Source organism: Athene noctua, chromosome 3 (genome assembly GCF_965140245.1).
Source record: "Athene noctua chromosome 3, bAthNoc1.hap1.1, whole genome shotgun sequence".
Taxonomy (NCBI): domain Eukaryota; kingdom Metazoa; phylum Chordata; class Aves; order Strigiformes; family Strigidae; genus Athene; species Athene noctua.
In genome coordinates this window covers 7,820,228-7,836,625 of record NC_134039.1, presented here as the reverse complement: position 1 = coordinate 7,836,625, position 16,398 = coordinate 7,820,228, and the positions used below count along the sequence as shown (strand labels likewise).

The window sequence follows — 16,398 nt, the reverse complement described above, 5'->3', positions numbered from 1 at the left end:
AGATTTCTTCTCTCAGATATCACTTAAGGGGTCTCCAATACCATTGTCAGTCTGTCCTCATTGACTCATCCAGTTTTATGTGTGGTCAAAACCAGATGAAGTGAATGACAACATTTTCAGTGACAAGTTGGCAGATTTTGGGGGCTTAGAATGGTAAGATGTGTGTGGTGGAAGTCCACTCTGAAATGGACACACCCTATTTCTAAGAGCTATCTCAACTCTTACACTGTAGCTGTTTGGGCAACAGAATTGGCTATATCATCCTCCAGAGTCTCATATTAAGGGAAATACCCTAGAAAATCTAAGTTATTCTAGCTTATTCAGAGAGTTTTTCCTCAGCCCAAGAACCTGTGCTTTTGTACATGTTCAGTTTTAAGACGATTTCAACTTCTGACACAAGTTGCTATGATGCAGGATAGTGCTTTTAAACTATTTTAAACTGAAATAGGCAGTAGTAAGAGGAATGAAATATCACGAGAGACAAATATAAGCAAGCCACCTGTCACTCTTGCTAGGAGCTGTGATACAGCTCTCATAGCATCTTTCACTCATGTCCTGAGACCTTCTCAGACTCTGGTGGTGCCTGTTGCACAGATAGTATGGATACTTGATAGCTACACAATTGTTATCCAAACATAGAAAGTAATTTAGCCAAAGTAGATGACCAAAACTAGAATTTAGTTAAGAACTTTTCTTCTTTATCTCTTGGGGTGTATTTCTCTTTCTGTTTGTAGAAGCCAAGAAAACCAAGTCCCACCTACCCCATCTTTTTTTTCCCCACTTGTTCAAAACCAAAGCAAAACAAAGGCTTAGTTTGTTTTTTTTTTTTTTTTTAACAAATTTTCATCCCAAACTCAGAATATTTTCCTGGGAATGTTTTGCATGTGAAAATTTTGTTTTAGTCAAAAAGTCTCTTTTTTTCCCTCCCAAATTCTGGCTGCATGTTTTTAGTTTGAACATCTTCAGCCTAGCCCTTGAGGAGGCCATAGATGTGGAAGGTGGTTTTCTGAGTCAAAATGACCCTACAGAAAACAGTGCAACAGAGGGATGTTCCATTGCTGGCTGGCCTGATAGGATGGAGAAGGTTGTCACATCAAGACTGTACCTGAAAGCTGCTTGCACAGAAGGTCATAAATAGCTCTGTGCTCTAACATCCTTGTTTTAACCCTCTGAAGTGCTGCCCCACAAACTCTGAGGTTCGCTGGTGACCAGCAGGAAATACTGGAAGGCTAATAAGCCCTGGCCCTGAAACTTTGCTGCTGTTGGTACCAGTCTCACTACAACCACAACAAACATTTGCTGCCAATACAGCTCCTGATTGACACATAGATGGCTGCTTTTTCAGACCAAAGCATGATGTTGATGCAGATCTTGCTTTGGAATTATCAGTAGTTGATTTCTTTTCTATCTCATCACATTCAGCTGTTCAGCCACAGGGACTTTATGCCACGGCAAGCACTCCTGAAGAGGTGACAGAGACAATCCGAAGGTACTTCCCAGAAACTTGGATTTGGAGTTTAGTATCTATAAGGTGAGGACCTTGGTCTAGTTCCTTCACTTTTAATAAAACTGGTTTTATAAGGTGAAAACGTGAATCCTCACATGTTTACCAAGCCTTTTCATGCCAAAAAGTCCTTCATTGTTTGCAAAGATCACTTGGCAGTACTCTGAGATCAAATTACCTTCAGCCGTGGTTATGTTTGTCCAATGAGTGCTTGTGGGTCTGGTAGAAGACATGGGGTGGCCCTACAGCAACAAACACACTGTGCCCCATCATTCAGAGGCAGTACTGTTCAGTAGGCCAAAAGGGGTACAGATAGTCACCAAAATGCCATCAAAATCATCCCTCTGTTCTTGCTGTCTGTGCTTCACCAGCTCGGAGGGAAATGCTGATCTAGATGTGACCATCCCTGACACCATCACCGAGTGGAAAGCCAATGCATTCTGCACTTCGGCAGACACGGGCTTTGGCCTGTCCCCGACAGTGTCCCTCAGAGCCTTCCAGCCCTTCTTTGTAGAGCTCACCCTGCCCTACTCTGTGGTGCGTGGTGAGTCCTTCACGCTGAAAGCCACCGTTTTCAACTACCTGGCTGCTTGCATCAGGGTAAGGAAGGTTTAAATCCTTCTCTGTACTTGTGTACCTTCTTGAACACCTCTTGCCTTCACCTAGCCCTCTTATCTTATCTCTGAGTGTCCCTAGACCCTTCAACCCTGAAATTCTTACATTATTCCTCCTATATACTACAAACACAGAATCCACAACTCCAGCTCCCTGCTCCTTTGCTACTGAAGAAATAGCTACTGCTATGGCTTCCTAGCTCCCTGTCCCTCATGATCACCCTTCCCTGATTGCCCCTCTCTACAACTGACAGGTCAGCGTGACTCTGGCTCAGTCTACTCATTTCCTGGCTACTCCGGTGGAAAAGGAGGAAGAATCTCATTGTCTCTGCGAGAATGGAAGGAAAACCGTGGCTTGGCTGGTGACTCCCAAATCTCTAGGTAAAGGTCTCAGGGTGCTGAAAACTGCAAGGAGGGTTTCTCTGTGCTGTTCTCCCTGTTCAGTATTGGGTGTTAGAACAACACAGTTTCCTGGGAAGCACTGCAGCTGAGTGTCTGTCTCATATGGGGTTATTTGGAAGAAAAAGGCTGGTGGACTCATAGTGTCCAAGTCTGTGTCTGGCACCATGTGCAGTACCATCAAGCCTTACAGCTCTTGGACAACATCTTCTGAAGCCAGAGAGATTGCTGGCCAGCAGGGATGCTCTGGCAACTCCGTTCCTCCCAGAGATTAGACGACCACCCTGTGGGATCTTCATACTTTGTTTTCACTGCTGTTACATGCTGTGGTAGCAGCAGTAGTGTTCATGCAGGGTAGCAGTGTGGTGAACAGCACTGGGGCCAGTGAGTCCCACCACTGTGGTGTCCCAGGTTCTGGAATAGTCACCAAAAGAGAGTCACCTTTCAATGGTAGTGCAGCTCATCTGCTCCAGGATGGCTTCTGATATAGATAGCTCTGTTCTTGTGGGAAAGAAGCAGGACCCAGGTGTGATAGAAAATCCCCATCCATGAGCCTGTGAGTTGAAATTCCTGCAAGTGGCAGTGACTCCCACCTCCTGGCTCTGCCCGGCAGGGCTGGCTGACCCCTGTTTCCTCCAGGGCAGGTGGAGTTCTCGGTGAGCACTGAGGCCCTGCAGAACCAGCAGCCTTGTGGGAACGCCATCGTGGAGACCCCTGAGAAAGGGCGGAAGGACACGGTCATCAGGCAGCTGCTGGTGGAGGTATGTGGGCTGTGGGAAGGGAGAACTGAGCTCTCCCACAGACTAGAGCAAACACTGTGATGCAGTTGGACAGAATGCTGGATAATCTCATCTAGGCTCCCTTTCCCATGACCAGATGATTTTTCGAGGTCCCTTCTAACCAACGTGGTCTATGATTCTGTGACATCACTACACAGTGTGGCAATATGATAGTCTTACATTATCTTTATATTTTCACAGGGCTGCATAAAGACTGCAGCTTAATAATGCTCTGTAATGTGTCTCCCAGTACTCCAAATCTTCCCTATCCCCTACTGTGGCAGGACTCCTACTCCAATCCATCTTTCTGTTTATTTCCTACCTGTCACCTCCTGTTTCAATACACCCTCTTTACAGCCTCTCTTCTCCTTTTGAGACACCCCCAGTAGGTTTACCAGTCAGCACATGCTGCCTCTCTGCTAGTTGAGCCAAGTAAGCTGCCTCTTAAGCTGAGTGTTAGGCAGTTCTGGTTTGCCACCGTAGCCTGGCATCAGGATGAAGGTGAGGGATTCACAGGCACCTACAGGATTTTGATGCCTGTAGAAGGGTCCCCTCAAAACTCCAGATATTAGACAAGTCCATGGAAACATTTTAAAATTTTACAGCTTATCCATTTTGTGTGGCAAGAAGGGTCGCTGATGCGATGTGGTACAGAAGGGAATATTATATGACAGTATTACATATCCTTTATAGGAAAATGGTAATTTATTATACTGGTGTGGTAATCTGGCAGGCAGATTCTATGTTCTTAGCTTTTCTCTGTATCTTGCCTACTATGTTGTATGGTATCAGTAGTGTCTCCAGGTATTACAGTAGCCAGTATCTTCCCTTTCTTTTATTAACAGACACATTTTTTTTTCCCCTAAAGTACCTGCAGCATTATGATAAATAGCACTGCAGACATTCTTCAGGACAGCCCTCTAGAGCTACTGTGAGCTTTTGCTAACAAAAGCACTTGCTGTAATGCTGCAGTCCTTTTGTTACAAGGATGTTAAGTGCTTCTGCCTGCATATAATAGTTGCAGGTCATCCATGTGATAGTCCTGCAGTGTTCTCCTCTCCCTTTCCTGTCCTTCCTCCACGTACAGCACCAGTCACTTAGGATCATATTTCTTTTACTTGCTTAAATTATTTCAGATCTCTGTGTTTCAGGGAGTGTTTGTGACTGCCTCTCCTTCTTCAGTTCACTCACTTTTCTTTTCACGTATTGTGTTCAGGATTCCCCTGTCTGTCTGTATTTCCTGTCTCACTAACTTCTCACCTCTCTTCTTTTCCTTTATCCCACCCAAGCCTGAAGGAGTCGAAAAGGAAACAGCCCAGAACTCTGTGCTCTGTGTAAAAGGTAAAGACCACTCTCCCCACCCTCTCCATTTGTTCCTGTGGGGTCTGATGGGTGGGACGTGCCTGGAGAAGGAAGACAGTGCTGCCTCTACCATATTCCAGACAGGCTGATACTTTTAGGTAATCAAAACATGCCCTAACAGTTGGGAGCCTGAGACGTAAGACATAAGGAAATCCTAGAGAATGGACCATCCTGGCTAAGTATCAGGGTATGAGCTAGGGCAGACTTAGCATGATGGTTTGTATCCATGTTCTCTCGTGTGCTGACACTGGAGTCACAAGCACTGTCTCCTGTTTTATAGCACATCCAGGAAGAAGCTGTAGAGATGCAATCTACAGTGCCTAACAGTGGCTGGGGTAGTTTCATGCAGAGATTGCCTTATCGCCATGGAAAACCGAAGTGCCTGAAGTCAGGGGATTTCTAATAGGAAATGTTCCTGTTGTTTCACTGAAGTCCCCTCTGCTTCCATTAATCATTTCTTGGGGCTGTACTGAAGCTGTCTGGGTCTTGTTTCTCCCTCAGGAGAGCCTGTGAAAGAGAAGTTTTCCCTGTTGCTACCCTCAAATGTGGTACAAGACTCGGGCAGAGCATATTTCTCAGTGCAGGGTGAGTGAGCAGCCTGGCAGAGGAACCATGTGCTGTTTCTCCCCCTCTGTGGTGGCCTCCTACCTCACAGCTTTTCCTCCTCGTTTCCGGCACACCTCAGTCCTGTCTTTAGTACCTTCTGTCTTGAGCACTTTTCCTTCCAGTCACGCTCTTCCTCTTCCCATTTCTGCATGTCCTTTTGTTCAGGGTTCTTTGCCAGTTCTCTAACCTCTCATTTCCCTCTTTTCCTTTTCTCTGCTGTTCTGTGTTTCATTCCAGGAGCTTTATCAATCCAGATTTTCTTTTGTTCTTCTCTGCCATCTCCTGCTTCTCTCTTCAGTAGCTCCCTCTGATTCTGGTAGCCAGCCCTGAGTATTGTTGATATCCCCCTGCTCCCCAGGTGACATCATGGGCACTGCCATGCAGAACCTGCACCAGCTCCTCCAGATGCCATTCGGCTGCGGGGAGCAGAACATGGTCCTGTTTGCACCCAACATCTATGTCCTGGACTATCTGAACAAGACAGAACAGCTGAGTGAGGAGGTGAAATCCAAGGCCATCGGATACTTAGTGAGCGGTGAGCTGAGACATGGCTTTTGCTTCTGCTTTGGCTTTTTTCCAGATCCTGCCTGGGGTGCTACTGTCAAATGTTGGCCAGATGTGGAAAGAGCTTCTTTCATGCACAGATGGTCTCTGCTGTATGCCTGAGAAGGCTCTTTGCTGCTTTTTCCTTTATTATTTTCTGATGCTTAAGCATCAGGGTATTTGATAATTTCACCCACTTTTCTTTGCTCCCTGATTGCATTGCAATGAAGTGCAGAGTTGTCAGGTGATCTGCTACAGTGACCTGTCCACTGTCATTAATATGTCCTGCCTTCCTTTTGAAGAAAGGTGGGTGTTGCTTCTCCTTATGCACTGCAAGCAGTGCATGGAGATGGGGATGTACCTGTACTTTTTATGGCTAGGATAGGACTGACCTACTCCTCTGTCCTTTGCCTTTGCTGATACAGGTGGTTTTCTGTTCCTCCACACCTCAGCAGGCTTTGGCATCTGAATCTTACTTTTACTCTCCATTGCAGGTTATCAGAGGCAGCTAAACTACAAACACCCAGATGGCTCTTACAGTACCTTTGGACCACGTTATGGCCAACTGGGGAACACCTGGTGAGATTTCAGTGCCACCTATGCCTCCCTTATATGCTTCTCTTTCTCACCTACTCATTTATAATAAATGCTGTGTGACAGTAAATAGGAAATGCTGTTGTAGACCATCAGCCTTTCCAGAGTGGGTGTGGTCTCTGTGCTGCCTTCTACCTGATGAAATAGGCTGCATCATCCAGTTAGGTAGCTGAAACACATCCTCCTACCAGCAGCTCTGAGGACCATGATAGATAAGAAGGAAATGGAGATCAGCTGGGGAAGAAGGGAGCAGGGGTTTCACATTCTGACTGAGGAAGGCTGAAGAGTTGCAGTGGCAGCTCTTCTAGACTAGCATCTGTGGAGAAGGCTGCTGGGAAAGGTGTTTCCATATAAGTGGAAAGGATGATAACCCAGGAGCAGTGCTGTATGTATTTTTTCAAGAGTGTTTGTGTGTTACTAAGCAAAGAGGAGTGTGTGTGTTGCCAGTGTGACTTACTGCAAAGTTTTGAGTTGATCCAGTGTATTATTGCTACACATTTTCAACTTAAGGGTAAGAATGGATGATTTCATCACCTCCAGTTTGCTTTTAGTTTCTGAAACAGGTCTTGGCTCTTGACAGCATGTTGGCTTTTCACCACATGCCTGCTTCTTTTCCATAACTGCTTGTAACAACTGTAGCAAAAACTCTTTTAATATGTGCTTCTTTACTTTAAAACTCTGGGGAGTTCTGGGAAACCCACGAGGCATGGATTTCTAGTGCAAGAGTCCTGCCAGCAGACCATGAGCTAGCAGGGATTTAATTATTCTTCCGTGTCATTTTGAGTATTACTGTTATGCAGATGTTGAGCTAACTGGCATGCAATTCCCAACTTTTTCCAAAGAGATTTTTTTTAGGTACAGATCATCAATCACTGTCCTTCAAACTGTAGTCTCAACAGAAAGGAATCACAGGGTTTTATGAGCCAAGAGAGGGACAAGAAATCAAGGTGGGAGGCATTTTTTTGACAGATATTTGAGGTGAAGATATAAAATATATGTGGTCTGACTAATTGGCCCAAAGTTCCCCAGGCCTTCTTGCCTTTTTCCAGACAGATGATTTGCACATGGTCCCTGTCACCTGAGATGGACAACAGGCCTGCTCAGGCTGTTTCATTGCTTTTTTCTCTCAGGCTCACAGCCTTTGTCCTCAAGTCCTTTGCCCAGGCCCGGCCTCACATCTTCATAGATGAGAAGCACATCCAGGATGCTTTGGTCTGGCTGTCCTACAAACAGAAGGAGAATGGCTGTTTCCGCAGTTCTGGGACACTCCTGAACAATGCTATGAAGGTAAAATGTCGGCCTGGTTGTTTTTTTGTGAGGCTAGAACTTGACCATAAGTCAGATGGGTCCAGCTGAGCTTCCTGAATGTACAGGCAGATGGGAAATTCCCATGTCAATGGCAAGAACTAGGGAGCAAGGTGCCATTCTGTATGCATGCCACAATAGGAAGGAGAATGAAGGCTAACCTGCACTTTATAAGTGGTATTGGTACCTCCACATCAGCTGCAAGGGGGAGGAGGCAAGCTAAGGGTCTACAATGCAGAATAAAGTATTCCCACTATAGTGGGAGAAAGGGCTGAAGATAAGAAGTTAGGTGTGGTCAGCTTCTACCTTTGTGTTTCCCTGCAGGGTGGAGTGGACAATGAGATCTCGCTGACAGCCTACATCACTATTGCACTGATGGAGATTCCTCTGCCTATAACTGTATGTGGCTGCACCCTAACTGAGTTGGTTATGTTGTGTCAGTCTGTGATGACAGTATTGCCCAGAATTTGCTTGATTGGACAAAATAATTGGTTGTTGAGCCTTGTGATATAATAATGATGTCCTGTCAGATTTGGAATTTCTGGAACACATTGTAGCCTACATGTACCTAGACTTCATCCTAGCAGACCCCTCCTCAAAATTCAGTGGAATGATGTGCCAAAAATAAGGCAAAAACCTCATTTCTCCTCCGCCTTCTAATCACGAGTTATCTCTCCCCAGCACTCAGTGGTGCGTAACGCTCTGTTCTGCCTGGAAACGGCAGCAGATGAGAAAGAAAACCACGTGTACACCAAGGCACTGATGGCGTACGCCTTCGCCCTGGCGGGGAAGGAGGAGAAGCGGAAGGCATTACTTGGCTCACTTGAAAAGGAAGCTGTGAAAAAGGGTGAGTGCTCCTGGTGGGACACCTCTTCCTTCTAATCCACTCGCCTTGCATCTTCCCTTGAGAAAATGGCTTTTATTGGTGGGGCAGGGGCTGCAGGAAATGGCTTCTGTGGGAGCGGAAAGGTGGAGGGAGAGGAAGGACTTGTGCAAAGGGGATGCATTCTTGAGAACTCCCTCTCAGTGCCCAGTCCTACCTCTGTGCTCCAAAGGAGTCCATCAGGAAGCACCAGGCACCATCCGCACCGGTGCTGAACTAAAGGGTAGCTCTGCCAGCGTCTCTGCTCAGCCCGCTCCTCTTGCCACACCAGGCACTGCTTAGCAAAGGCTTTGCACAGCACGTGGGACAGGAAATCAGAGGAGACCTGGATGTGCTGAGAGAGAAAATGAGCATACAGGCCATTTTGGAGGCCACAGCACAAGCTGTGAGTCTCCCAGGAAATCGTGTTATGACTCGCAAGCGTTCTGGTAAAGTCAGGCCGGACAGCGGGTTTGCCCAAGCGTTGGGTAGCAGGGCTGTGAAGGAAATACCCCCGGCACCTTCTGCCGTCTCTGCCGGCAGGGGACTCTCACGCCCTGGTCACATTCTTTGGGTTGTTTTGCCTCACAGAGCTTGTCAGTGCCCGACACCGGCACCTCTACTGAACCAGGCAAGGAATGCCAGCCTGGTGCTCTGCTCGTGCTGGAGCCCATCAACGTCCGTGTGAATCTGGAGTCTCGGACAAAGTGGTGTCCAGGCCTGGGGACTGAGCCTCAGCAGACTCAGACTAGTTGTAAACCTGCAGCGAGTCCACACCTAACCCTTCCCACTTCATCCTGCATGACAGATGCATCCTGGAGGCTCTGTCCTCCCAACTGCACCGGCGCCAGATCAACTGCTCCCTTGCAATAACTACTAATAATTGCTTCTTGTCTTGTCTCTGCGCTCCCTGCCTCCTGTGAAGATGGGTCTGTTCATTGGCAGCGGCCTGGGAAAGAGCCGGAGGTTGATCTCCCCTACTATCACTACCGAGCTCCCTCTGCTGAAGTGGAGATGACAGCCTACGTGCTCCTTGCTCACCTCACCACGCAGCCGGCACCCTCCCAGGAGGAGCTGTCCTTTGCATCTCTGATTGCAAAGTGGATCACTGCCCAGCAGAATCCCAACGGAGGCTTCTCCTCCACCCAGGTGAGCTGCTTCCCTCCTGCCACCTCACACATCAGCGGCACAGATGGGGGGTGTCAGCGACCCAGGTGGGAGCACACTGAGGCTCGCCAGGGCAAGCACTAGCCCCACAGCATACCCCGGGTTGACAAGTTCCCCAGGGGCTCGAGGCAACTATGTCAGGCACTGCCTCGGGGAATGGCCGGTACTTTGATTAATGACCTGATTTCCTCGACACAGTGGGGCAGAACAGTAGGGACGCAAGGGATGTGTGTCTGTGCTTTGGGGAGGGCTCCCGCTGCAATTTGTTTGTGCATGTGAAGTTGTTGCTTCACCCTGTGGAGAGTGAATGAAGGCTGCGCAGAGCTCCACACCAGGGAGCTCAGGGAACATGCAACCGCTGCGCAGAGGATGTGGGAAGGGAATGGAAACGTGCAAAAGCTGCTCTTTCCCTCTGTCCTTGCTGCTTAACCCCAGAGAAAGTGAAGAATGGAGGGGAGGGTGCCTGCCGACAGCGAAGGGCAGGCTGTGGGAGGACGGGCTGTGGAAGGCTCACTGCATCCCCCTGGGTGCTGGGACCCGTCTCTTTCAGGACACAGTGGTGGCTCTCCAGGCCCTGTCCCTGTACGGAGCTGCCACCTACGCCAAGAGCGGAGCAGCTTCCACAGTGACCCTGCAATCTGGAGGGGACTTCCAGCAACACTTCCAAGTGGATTCCACAAACCGGCTGCTGCTCCAGCGCGTGGCCCTGCCCCAGGTGCCAGGGGAGTACAGCACGGAGGTGTCTGGACAAGGATGCGTCTACGTGCAGGTGAGGGGGTGGGGGCAGGTGCCACCCTGGCAGGGGAGCCCCTTGCCAGGCAGAAGCCAGGAAGGGGGCCACAGGGACAGGGGAGAGGGGAGAAGTGGGGGGGAAGGCTCTGGGGAAGGGACGACGAGAAGAAGAGTAGAGGTGTGTGGGGGAGAAAGAGTGTGTGGGAAGGAGGGAAGGATCCACAACGTGGAGGAGCTGTGGGAATGAGGGAAGTGGGGAGGCTGGATGGGGAGAGGGTCGTCTCTCTCCCGCGCTGAGCACACACACACACACACACACACGCTCACACAGAGCTGCTGGCTCTCCCCTAGACAAGCCTGAGGTACAACGTGCAGCCCACACAGGAGGATGCACCCTTCATGCTTCACGTGTACACAATCCCACAGACATGTGCCGACTCCAAGGCTCACAAGGTCTTTGACATAGGCGTAAACGTCAGGTGAGTCTGCGTTTGGGTCTCAACCTTCCTGAGAAGCCACGGGAGCTGCAGGGGGTCTGGTTGTCCAGGGTGAGTCAGTCTTGGAAGCCCTGGAGGAGCGGTGCATCTCCTGGAAAAGTGGGCATGAAGCAGCTGTGCTGGGAGGAGAGGCTGTGGAGGAAAGACTTGTCCTGCAGTGCTGGAGCTCTGTGGATGGCCCTGGGCTGGGCTAGCGAGAGGCTGCACGGCTCACCAGGAGACCCTGGCATAGCTGGAGAAGAAGGTGCTGGACTGCCAGGACTTGGTGGGGTGCCGGGTGTTATGGAAAAGATGGAAGTGCCCCCAGCTTGGACTTGAGGTGTGCTCAATCTTTGTTGCTTGCTTCCTTAGTTACACTGGGGAGCGCAATGGCTCCAACATGGTGATTGTTGATGTGAAGATGCTGTCAGGATTCATCCCTGTGAAGTCCTCCGTGAGGAAGGTAGGAACCTGTTTGTTAAACAAGCAACATCCACCTTTTTATCTTCATGACCACTTCCAATTTTCTGTAGTAATCTAGAGGGCTTCAGCGGTTGAATCATCACCTTGACCTTGCCATTATCATCTGCACATTTTCCCTGTACAGATTATCTTTTCATACCTGGTTTAAGCCCAGCCCAAGGGGAGACAATGTGGTGAATCTAGGAAAAACAGACTGAATAATTTTTTCTTTGGAGTGGTGATGGGCACCTTCCACTGTGTCCTGATAGCTCCCTAAAAGCACTGGGTGCAGAGGACATTCAAAAGTAAGCACTGATTCCTTTTTCCCTCTGCTGATCTGACAATACCTTATAGCAATGTTACTGTTTAGATCTTGGGTCACTGAGATGCTGAGCAGATTCATGCTCTGGAAAAGGAAGTTGATGATAAGATGCTGCAGAACTGGCAAGCCAGAAGGAATGTATTTTCATTGAAGTGTTCCATTACTGTGCTTGAACCAGTGCCCAGTCCCTGCTGGCACCTGCTGTATGTCACCAGCCAGGCTGGCGAAGGGAAGGCCCAGGGACTGTGATACCCACCGAGGTAGTTCCATGCTGCTAACAGTGCCCTGAGTGTTTCACCCGCAGTCCATCCCATCATAGGGCTGTCCAAGGGGCACGGGGAGACCAGCTTCAACGCAGTAACATCCTACTCTTCTTCCTTCAGCTGGAAGGCCGCCGTGCTATTGAGCGCACAGAGTTCAGTACCAACCACGTCCTAGTGTATCTCGAAAAGGTGAGTATCCATCTGGGGCGAGGACAGGTCAGGAACGGAGGCACTGAGCTATTTGGCCACACAGGACAAAAGATCTGGGACTCAAAATCACCATGGCTCTGACAAGAATAGGACTGAATCTTTCAGATTTAGTGGTACCCTCCTCCCAGCCCTGCGCAGGCCCCGGCGCTCCGCCCGCCCTGCAGCCCCGCACCCCCCGCGGCCCGGCAACGGGCGCCAGGGCCGAGCCGGGGAGCCCGGGGGCAGCGCGGAGCCGGCCCTGAGCCTCCCGCGCTTCCCTCCCGCAGCTGGGCAGCGAGACCTTGGGCTTCTCCTTCGCGGTGGAGCGGGACGTCCCCGTGCGCGGCCTGAGGCCGGCTCAGGTCAAGGTCTACGACTACTACGAGACGGGTGAGCGCGGGGCCGGGGTGCCCCGGGAGCGAGGGCGGGCGGGGGGACGCGCCGAGGGCCGGGGGGGCCCGCAGCTGCTGGGTAGGCAGGCATCCTGCTCTGCCCCCGGCCTCCCCGGGGAGCGCAGCCACCCCGCGGGCAGAGCCGCGGCCCCAGAGCGCCTGCCGGCGGTCCCGCCGCCCCCCGGGCCTCCGCTGGCCCGGCTGCTGCGCCCGGGGGCAGCGACGGAGCCGGCCGCAGCCCCCCGGCGTGCCGGGAGAAGGGGCCGCAGCAGCCCCGGGGGACGCGCGGGCGGCGCCTGCGGGGGCTGCCTGTGCCGGGGGGCTCTGCCTGGCTGCCGCGGGCCCTGCCAGGGCCGGCGCTGGGGCTCCCCCCCGCCCAGCGGGGATCCCCGGGGGCACCCGCGGGTGCCGGCAGCGGCCTGCGGCGGCGCCTGGCAGAGGCGTCTCTCGGGCACCCGCCCCGCTGCCGGCGGCGCTGACAGACCGCTCCTCCCTCCCTTCTCTTTTCCAGACGAGTTTGCCACACAGGAGTACAGCGCTCCCTGCGCCACAGGTAGGATGCGCCGGAACAACTGAGATGCTCCAGCACGGGCTTTTGCAGGTTGTCTCGAATGAGCGGCTTTGCAGAGCTCGGCTTTCCTCAGCCGGGTTGGACCAACAGCATTTACCTTGCTGTGCCTACCGCAGTCTCTAGCCATGCCTCGGTACAGAGATGAAAGGCAATGCTGCCACCCGATGTCCCCTGTAAGCCTGGCTACAGCTGTCATTTTGGTTCACTGAGAGTAGTAGTCCCGGCGTTACTGCCTCCTTTTGCACACTTCGCGCACGTGTCACTCCGTACAACAAATAAGATTGAAATCTCCCTTGGGACTGAAAACCACACTCTTGTGTCTCTGCCCTTTTCAGGGCCACATGTGCCATGCCGCAAACACAGAAGGGTACTGAGGAATTGCCTCCCAAAGATCAGTGAAATCTTGTCATTATTCACATGTCTTTGTTGGGGACCTTTCAGACTCTGCCCTTTATTTTTTGCCTTCCTTTGAGAAATCCAGGTGCTGAGAGAAAATGTGTGTTAGGATAGCTCATGTATGTCCAAGATAAATCTGAACTCACATCGCCACCAGAATACAGAGAAGATGTCCAGGGCTCTGGACACTGCTTCACTGGGATACCTGTCTCACTCTGCTCTTTTCCCACCCCCAGCTGAGGCTGAACAGGGAAACGCCTGAAGAGCACACCTTGTCTGAACCTGGCTGGATCAGCTTGCGTGTCTCTGTCCCTAGAAGATCTTGTTGAGGGGGGGCTACTGAAATGCTAGAGGAGGACACGTCAACACCAAAAAGGAAGTAACGCTATAAATAAATTAAGTCTTGATTCTCATCAGATGCCTTCGGCTTTACTTTTTGTTACTGTGTCTTGTCTCTTCTCCCAGCCATAGCTCAGACTGTGTAATGGCCTGAGATTTAAATCCAGAGCCATTGGCAAGGTGGTGTTTGGCAAATCCTCAGGAACACCAGAATGCAGACAGCTTTTGGCAGTGGGAAGGTTCATTTCCATACTTGCCAGTTCTCCAGGAGGAGAGGAAATCCTACCTCATCCATTATGCACTGAAAACTTGGCTTCCTGCCTCTAAAAGCAGGTGTTTTCTGCAAGATAATCCTCAGACATAACCCTCTGATCACATATCACCTTTGATCCCGCTGTGAAATCACTGCTGTGAGGTGGAAGGATGGTGTGAATCTGTCCAGTCTGATCTTTCACAGCAGGCCAGATAGAAGTGAAGAGCTGTGGACTTTCCCAGTCTAGCAGTGAAGACATGGTCTGCTTGTTCCTAAACAGTTGAAGTGAAAGCAGAGGGGAATCAGGAACTTAACAATGTCATTAGAATTTCAACCAAGAACCACCTTATGAGCTAAACCCCTTGTGTTTTTCATGAGGACTTTATCCTCTTCCCCTCAGTGGAGGCCCTGTAGGCCTCTGGGGTTTTTTGAGTAATTTTAATACAGGTTTTTTTTTCCCTCACAACTAGACTTACAGTGCTTTGGAATTCAGAGGGGCGGCCCTGGGTTCCCATGTGGTAGTTTGGGTTAAACTTTTTGCATGTCAGTTTTCCAAATGATCTTGTTCTCTCTAATCTAGATCTCTCCCAGAGATGCAGAGGCAATCAGCTCTAGTTCAGTGGGTTGTATATACCCTATTTTATTTACGTGGTTCTGTGTGCAGAGGTGGCTTTGACCCTGTAAGCTTGAGCAAACACACCTGTAGGAGTCCCTCACGGAGCTTCTTTTACACACACAGACACAGGTTGTCAAAAATGTAAGTCACCAATGCAGCAAAGAACTCGTTTCAGTGACGCTGAAGCTCTTAGCATTGTCATCGTCCACATGAGTGTCTCAAGACCCTCTTTCCCCTCCATGAGCTGGCATTCCTCACTGTGTGAGGAAAATAGTTTGCTCTGGCCCCTTTTATAGCTGTGCCCTGCTATGGGGTCATGAGAGACTGATGGTACTGGAGACACAGTCCCAGCTGAGACTGTGACTTAGGGGCAAGCAGATTCCAAAGTGCCAGGTCTGCAAACTTGTGCATACACCCACAGGGCTGCAAATAGACTCTCCTGTAGATGGAGAGCAACAGCTCCTTCATTTTCATTTACTTTCTGGAGAGTACTCTACACGTCTATGGTGTTGGATCTTTCCTGCTCAAATGAAACAAAGTTATCATCATGATAATTTAATTTAAAAGTCTGTAAAATCACTGGAGTGTGTTCCATTCACAAAATTTGGATAATGGCTTTCTACCATGGAAAGAGTTAACACAAAGTTTTTCTGCCACCTGTTTTTAAAAAAGACACCACCTAACTGTTGCCCATGGGCAGCCACATGCTTGTCATATGGGACTCCCTGGCCAGCGCGTATCTGTAAGGCAGTTTAACATCTCTCCGCTTGACTAGGCTGTAAATTGTCAAAGGCTTGTACTTGCAGGTCCTCCACAGCATACTGTGTAAGAAACTTTAGCAAGGCTACCTTAAGGAAGTACAGGAATGTCTGAACATTGAATTTCTATGCCCATGGAGCATGCATGGCATGCCTCAGAAGCAAATCACAATGGTCTAAAATCAAAACAGTTTAATTCAGCAACAAAAAACTATGTTGCTTTGAGAACTTGGAAAAGTAATTGACTCATGGTAGGAAATTAGATGGTTTTACTATTTCTAAATCAAAACAAAATGCAATTAGTATTCATGCTTGATTAGAAATTTTGCTCAGCTTTCACTGAAGCTAGTTCATTCCATAGACTTCTCTGAATATGAGGTGTCAAAAAGGTCTTGAGTAATCACCAAACACCACAGGAGACAAAGTGATGTAATATTAATATCTAGCAAAATAGTTGAAGAACTTTATTTGTTCTCGATAACACTGTTTGGACAGGCACACTAAAAAAACCTGGATGGAACAACTAGCTGTGTATACTTTGGATACACAATAAGCTGTGAAACCTAACAGTAAGCATCTCATGAGAATAAACACATCAGATCCTTCTGCCATTCAAAAGTTAAAACTGGAAATTAAAGGGACAAAACCAAGAAAAGGGGAGCATACCTGGAGATATCTAAGAGGACAGTTTCACCAAAGCAACTCTATGATTTATATAAGTGTGCCATTTAAATTAGCTCTCGGTAGGTAGGTTACTGGCAAACGCCATTAGCTTCTCCTTGGGAATCTCCCAGAAGCAGCAGGCACAAGATAGGGAAGTTTCCACAAACAGGCCCAGCTTCAGCTGGAGAACAGGCCATTATAAGTTAGCAGCTGAAGGCACAAGGCTGGCAC

The 16,398-nt window shown here is 49.5% G+C and overlaps 1 protein-coding gene across 1 annotated transcript in view; it reads left to right on the top strand.

Annotated features, from left to right (window-relative positions):
- Nucleotides 1-13,951, top strand: part of LOC141958882 (alpha-2-macroglobulin-like) — a 30,548-nt gene extending 16,597 nt beyond the window's left edge. Inside the window, exons 18-36 of the mRNA XM_074901872.1 lie at nt 1,423-1,531; nt 1,876-2,104; nt 2,373-2,499; nt 3,157-3,278; nt 4,586-4,637; nt 5,160-5,243; nt 5,623-5,799; nt 6,302-6,386; nt 7,532-7,688; nt 8,031-8,105; nt 8,388-8,553; nt 9,494-9,717; nt 10,286-10,504; nt 10,819-10,946; nt 11,316-11,406; nt 12,111-12,179; nt 12,467-12,569; nt 13,083-13,124; nt 13,775-13,951. Of these exons, the coding sequence (XP_074757973.1) occupies nt 1,423-1,531; nt 1,876-2,104; nt 2,373-2,499; nt 3,157-3,278; nt 4,586-4,637; nt 5,160-5,243; nt 5,623-5,799; nt 6,302-6,386; nt 7,532-7,688; nt 8,031-8,105; nt 8,388-8,553; nt 9,494-9,717; nt 10,286-10,504; nt 10,819-10,946; nt 11,316-11,406; nt 12,111-12,179; nt 12,467-12,569; nt 13,083-13,124; nt 13,775-13,800 (2,285 nt within the window). The 3' untranslated portion in view covers nt 13,801-13,951. The remainder of the gene's footprint in view (nt 1-1,422; nt 1,532-1,875; nt 2,105-2,372; nt 2,500-3,156; nt 3,279-4,585; nt 4,638-5,159; nt 5,244-5,622; nt 5,800-6,301; nt 6,387-7,531; nt 7,689-8,030; nt 8,106-8,387; nt 8,554-9,493; nt 9,718-10,285; nt 10,505-10,818; nt 10,947-11,315; nt 11,407-12,110; nt 12,180-12,466; nt 12,570-13,082; nt 13,125-13,774) is intronic.
- The last annotated feature ends 2,447 nt before the right edge of the window (nt 13,952-16,398 follow it).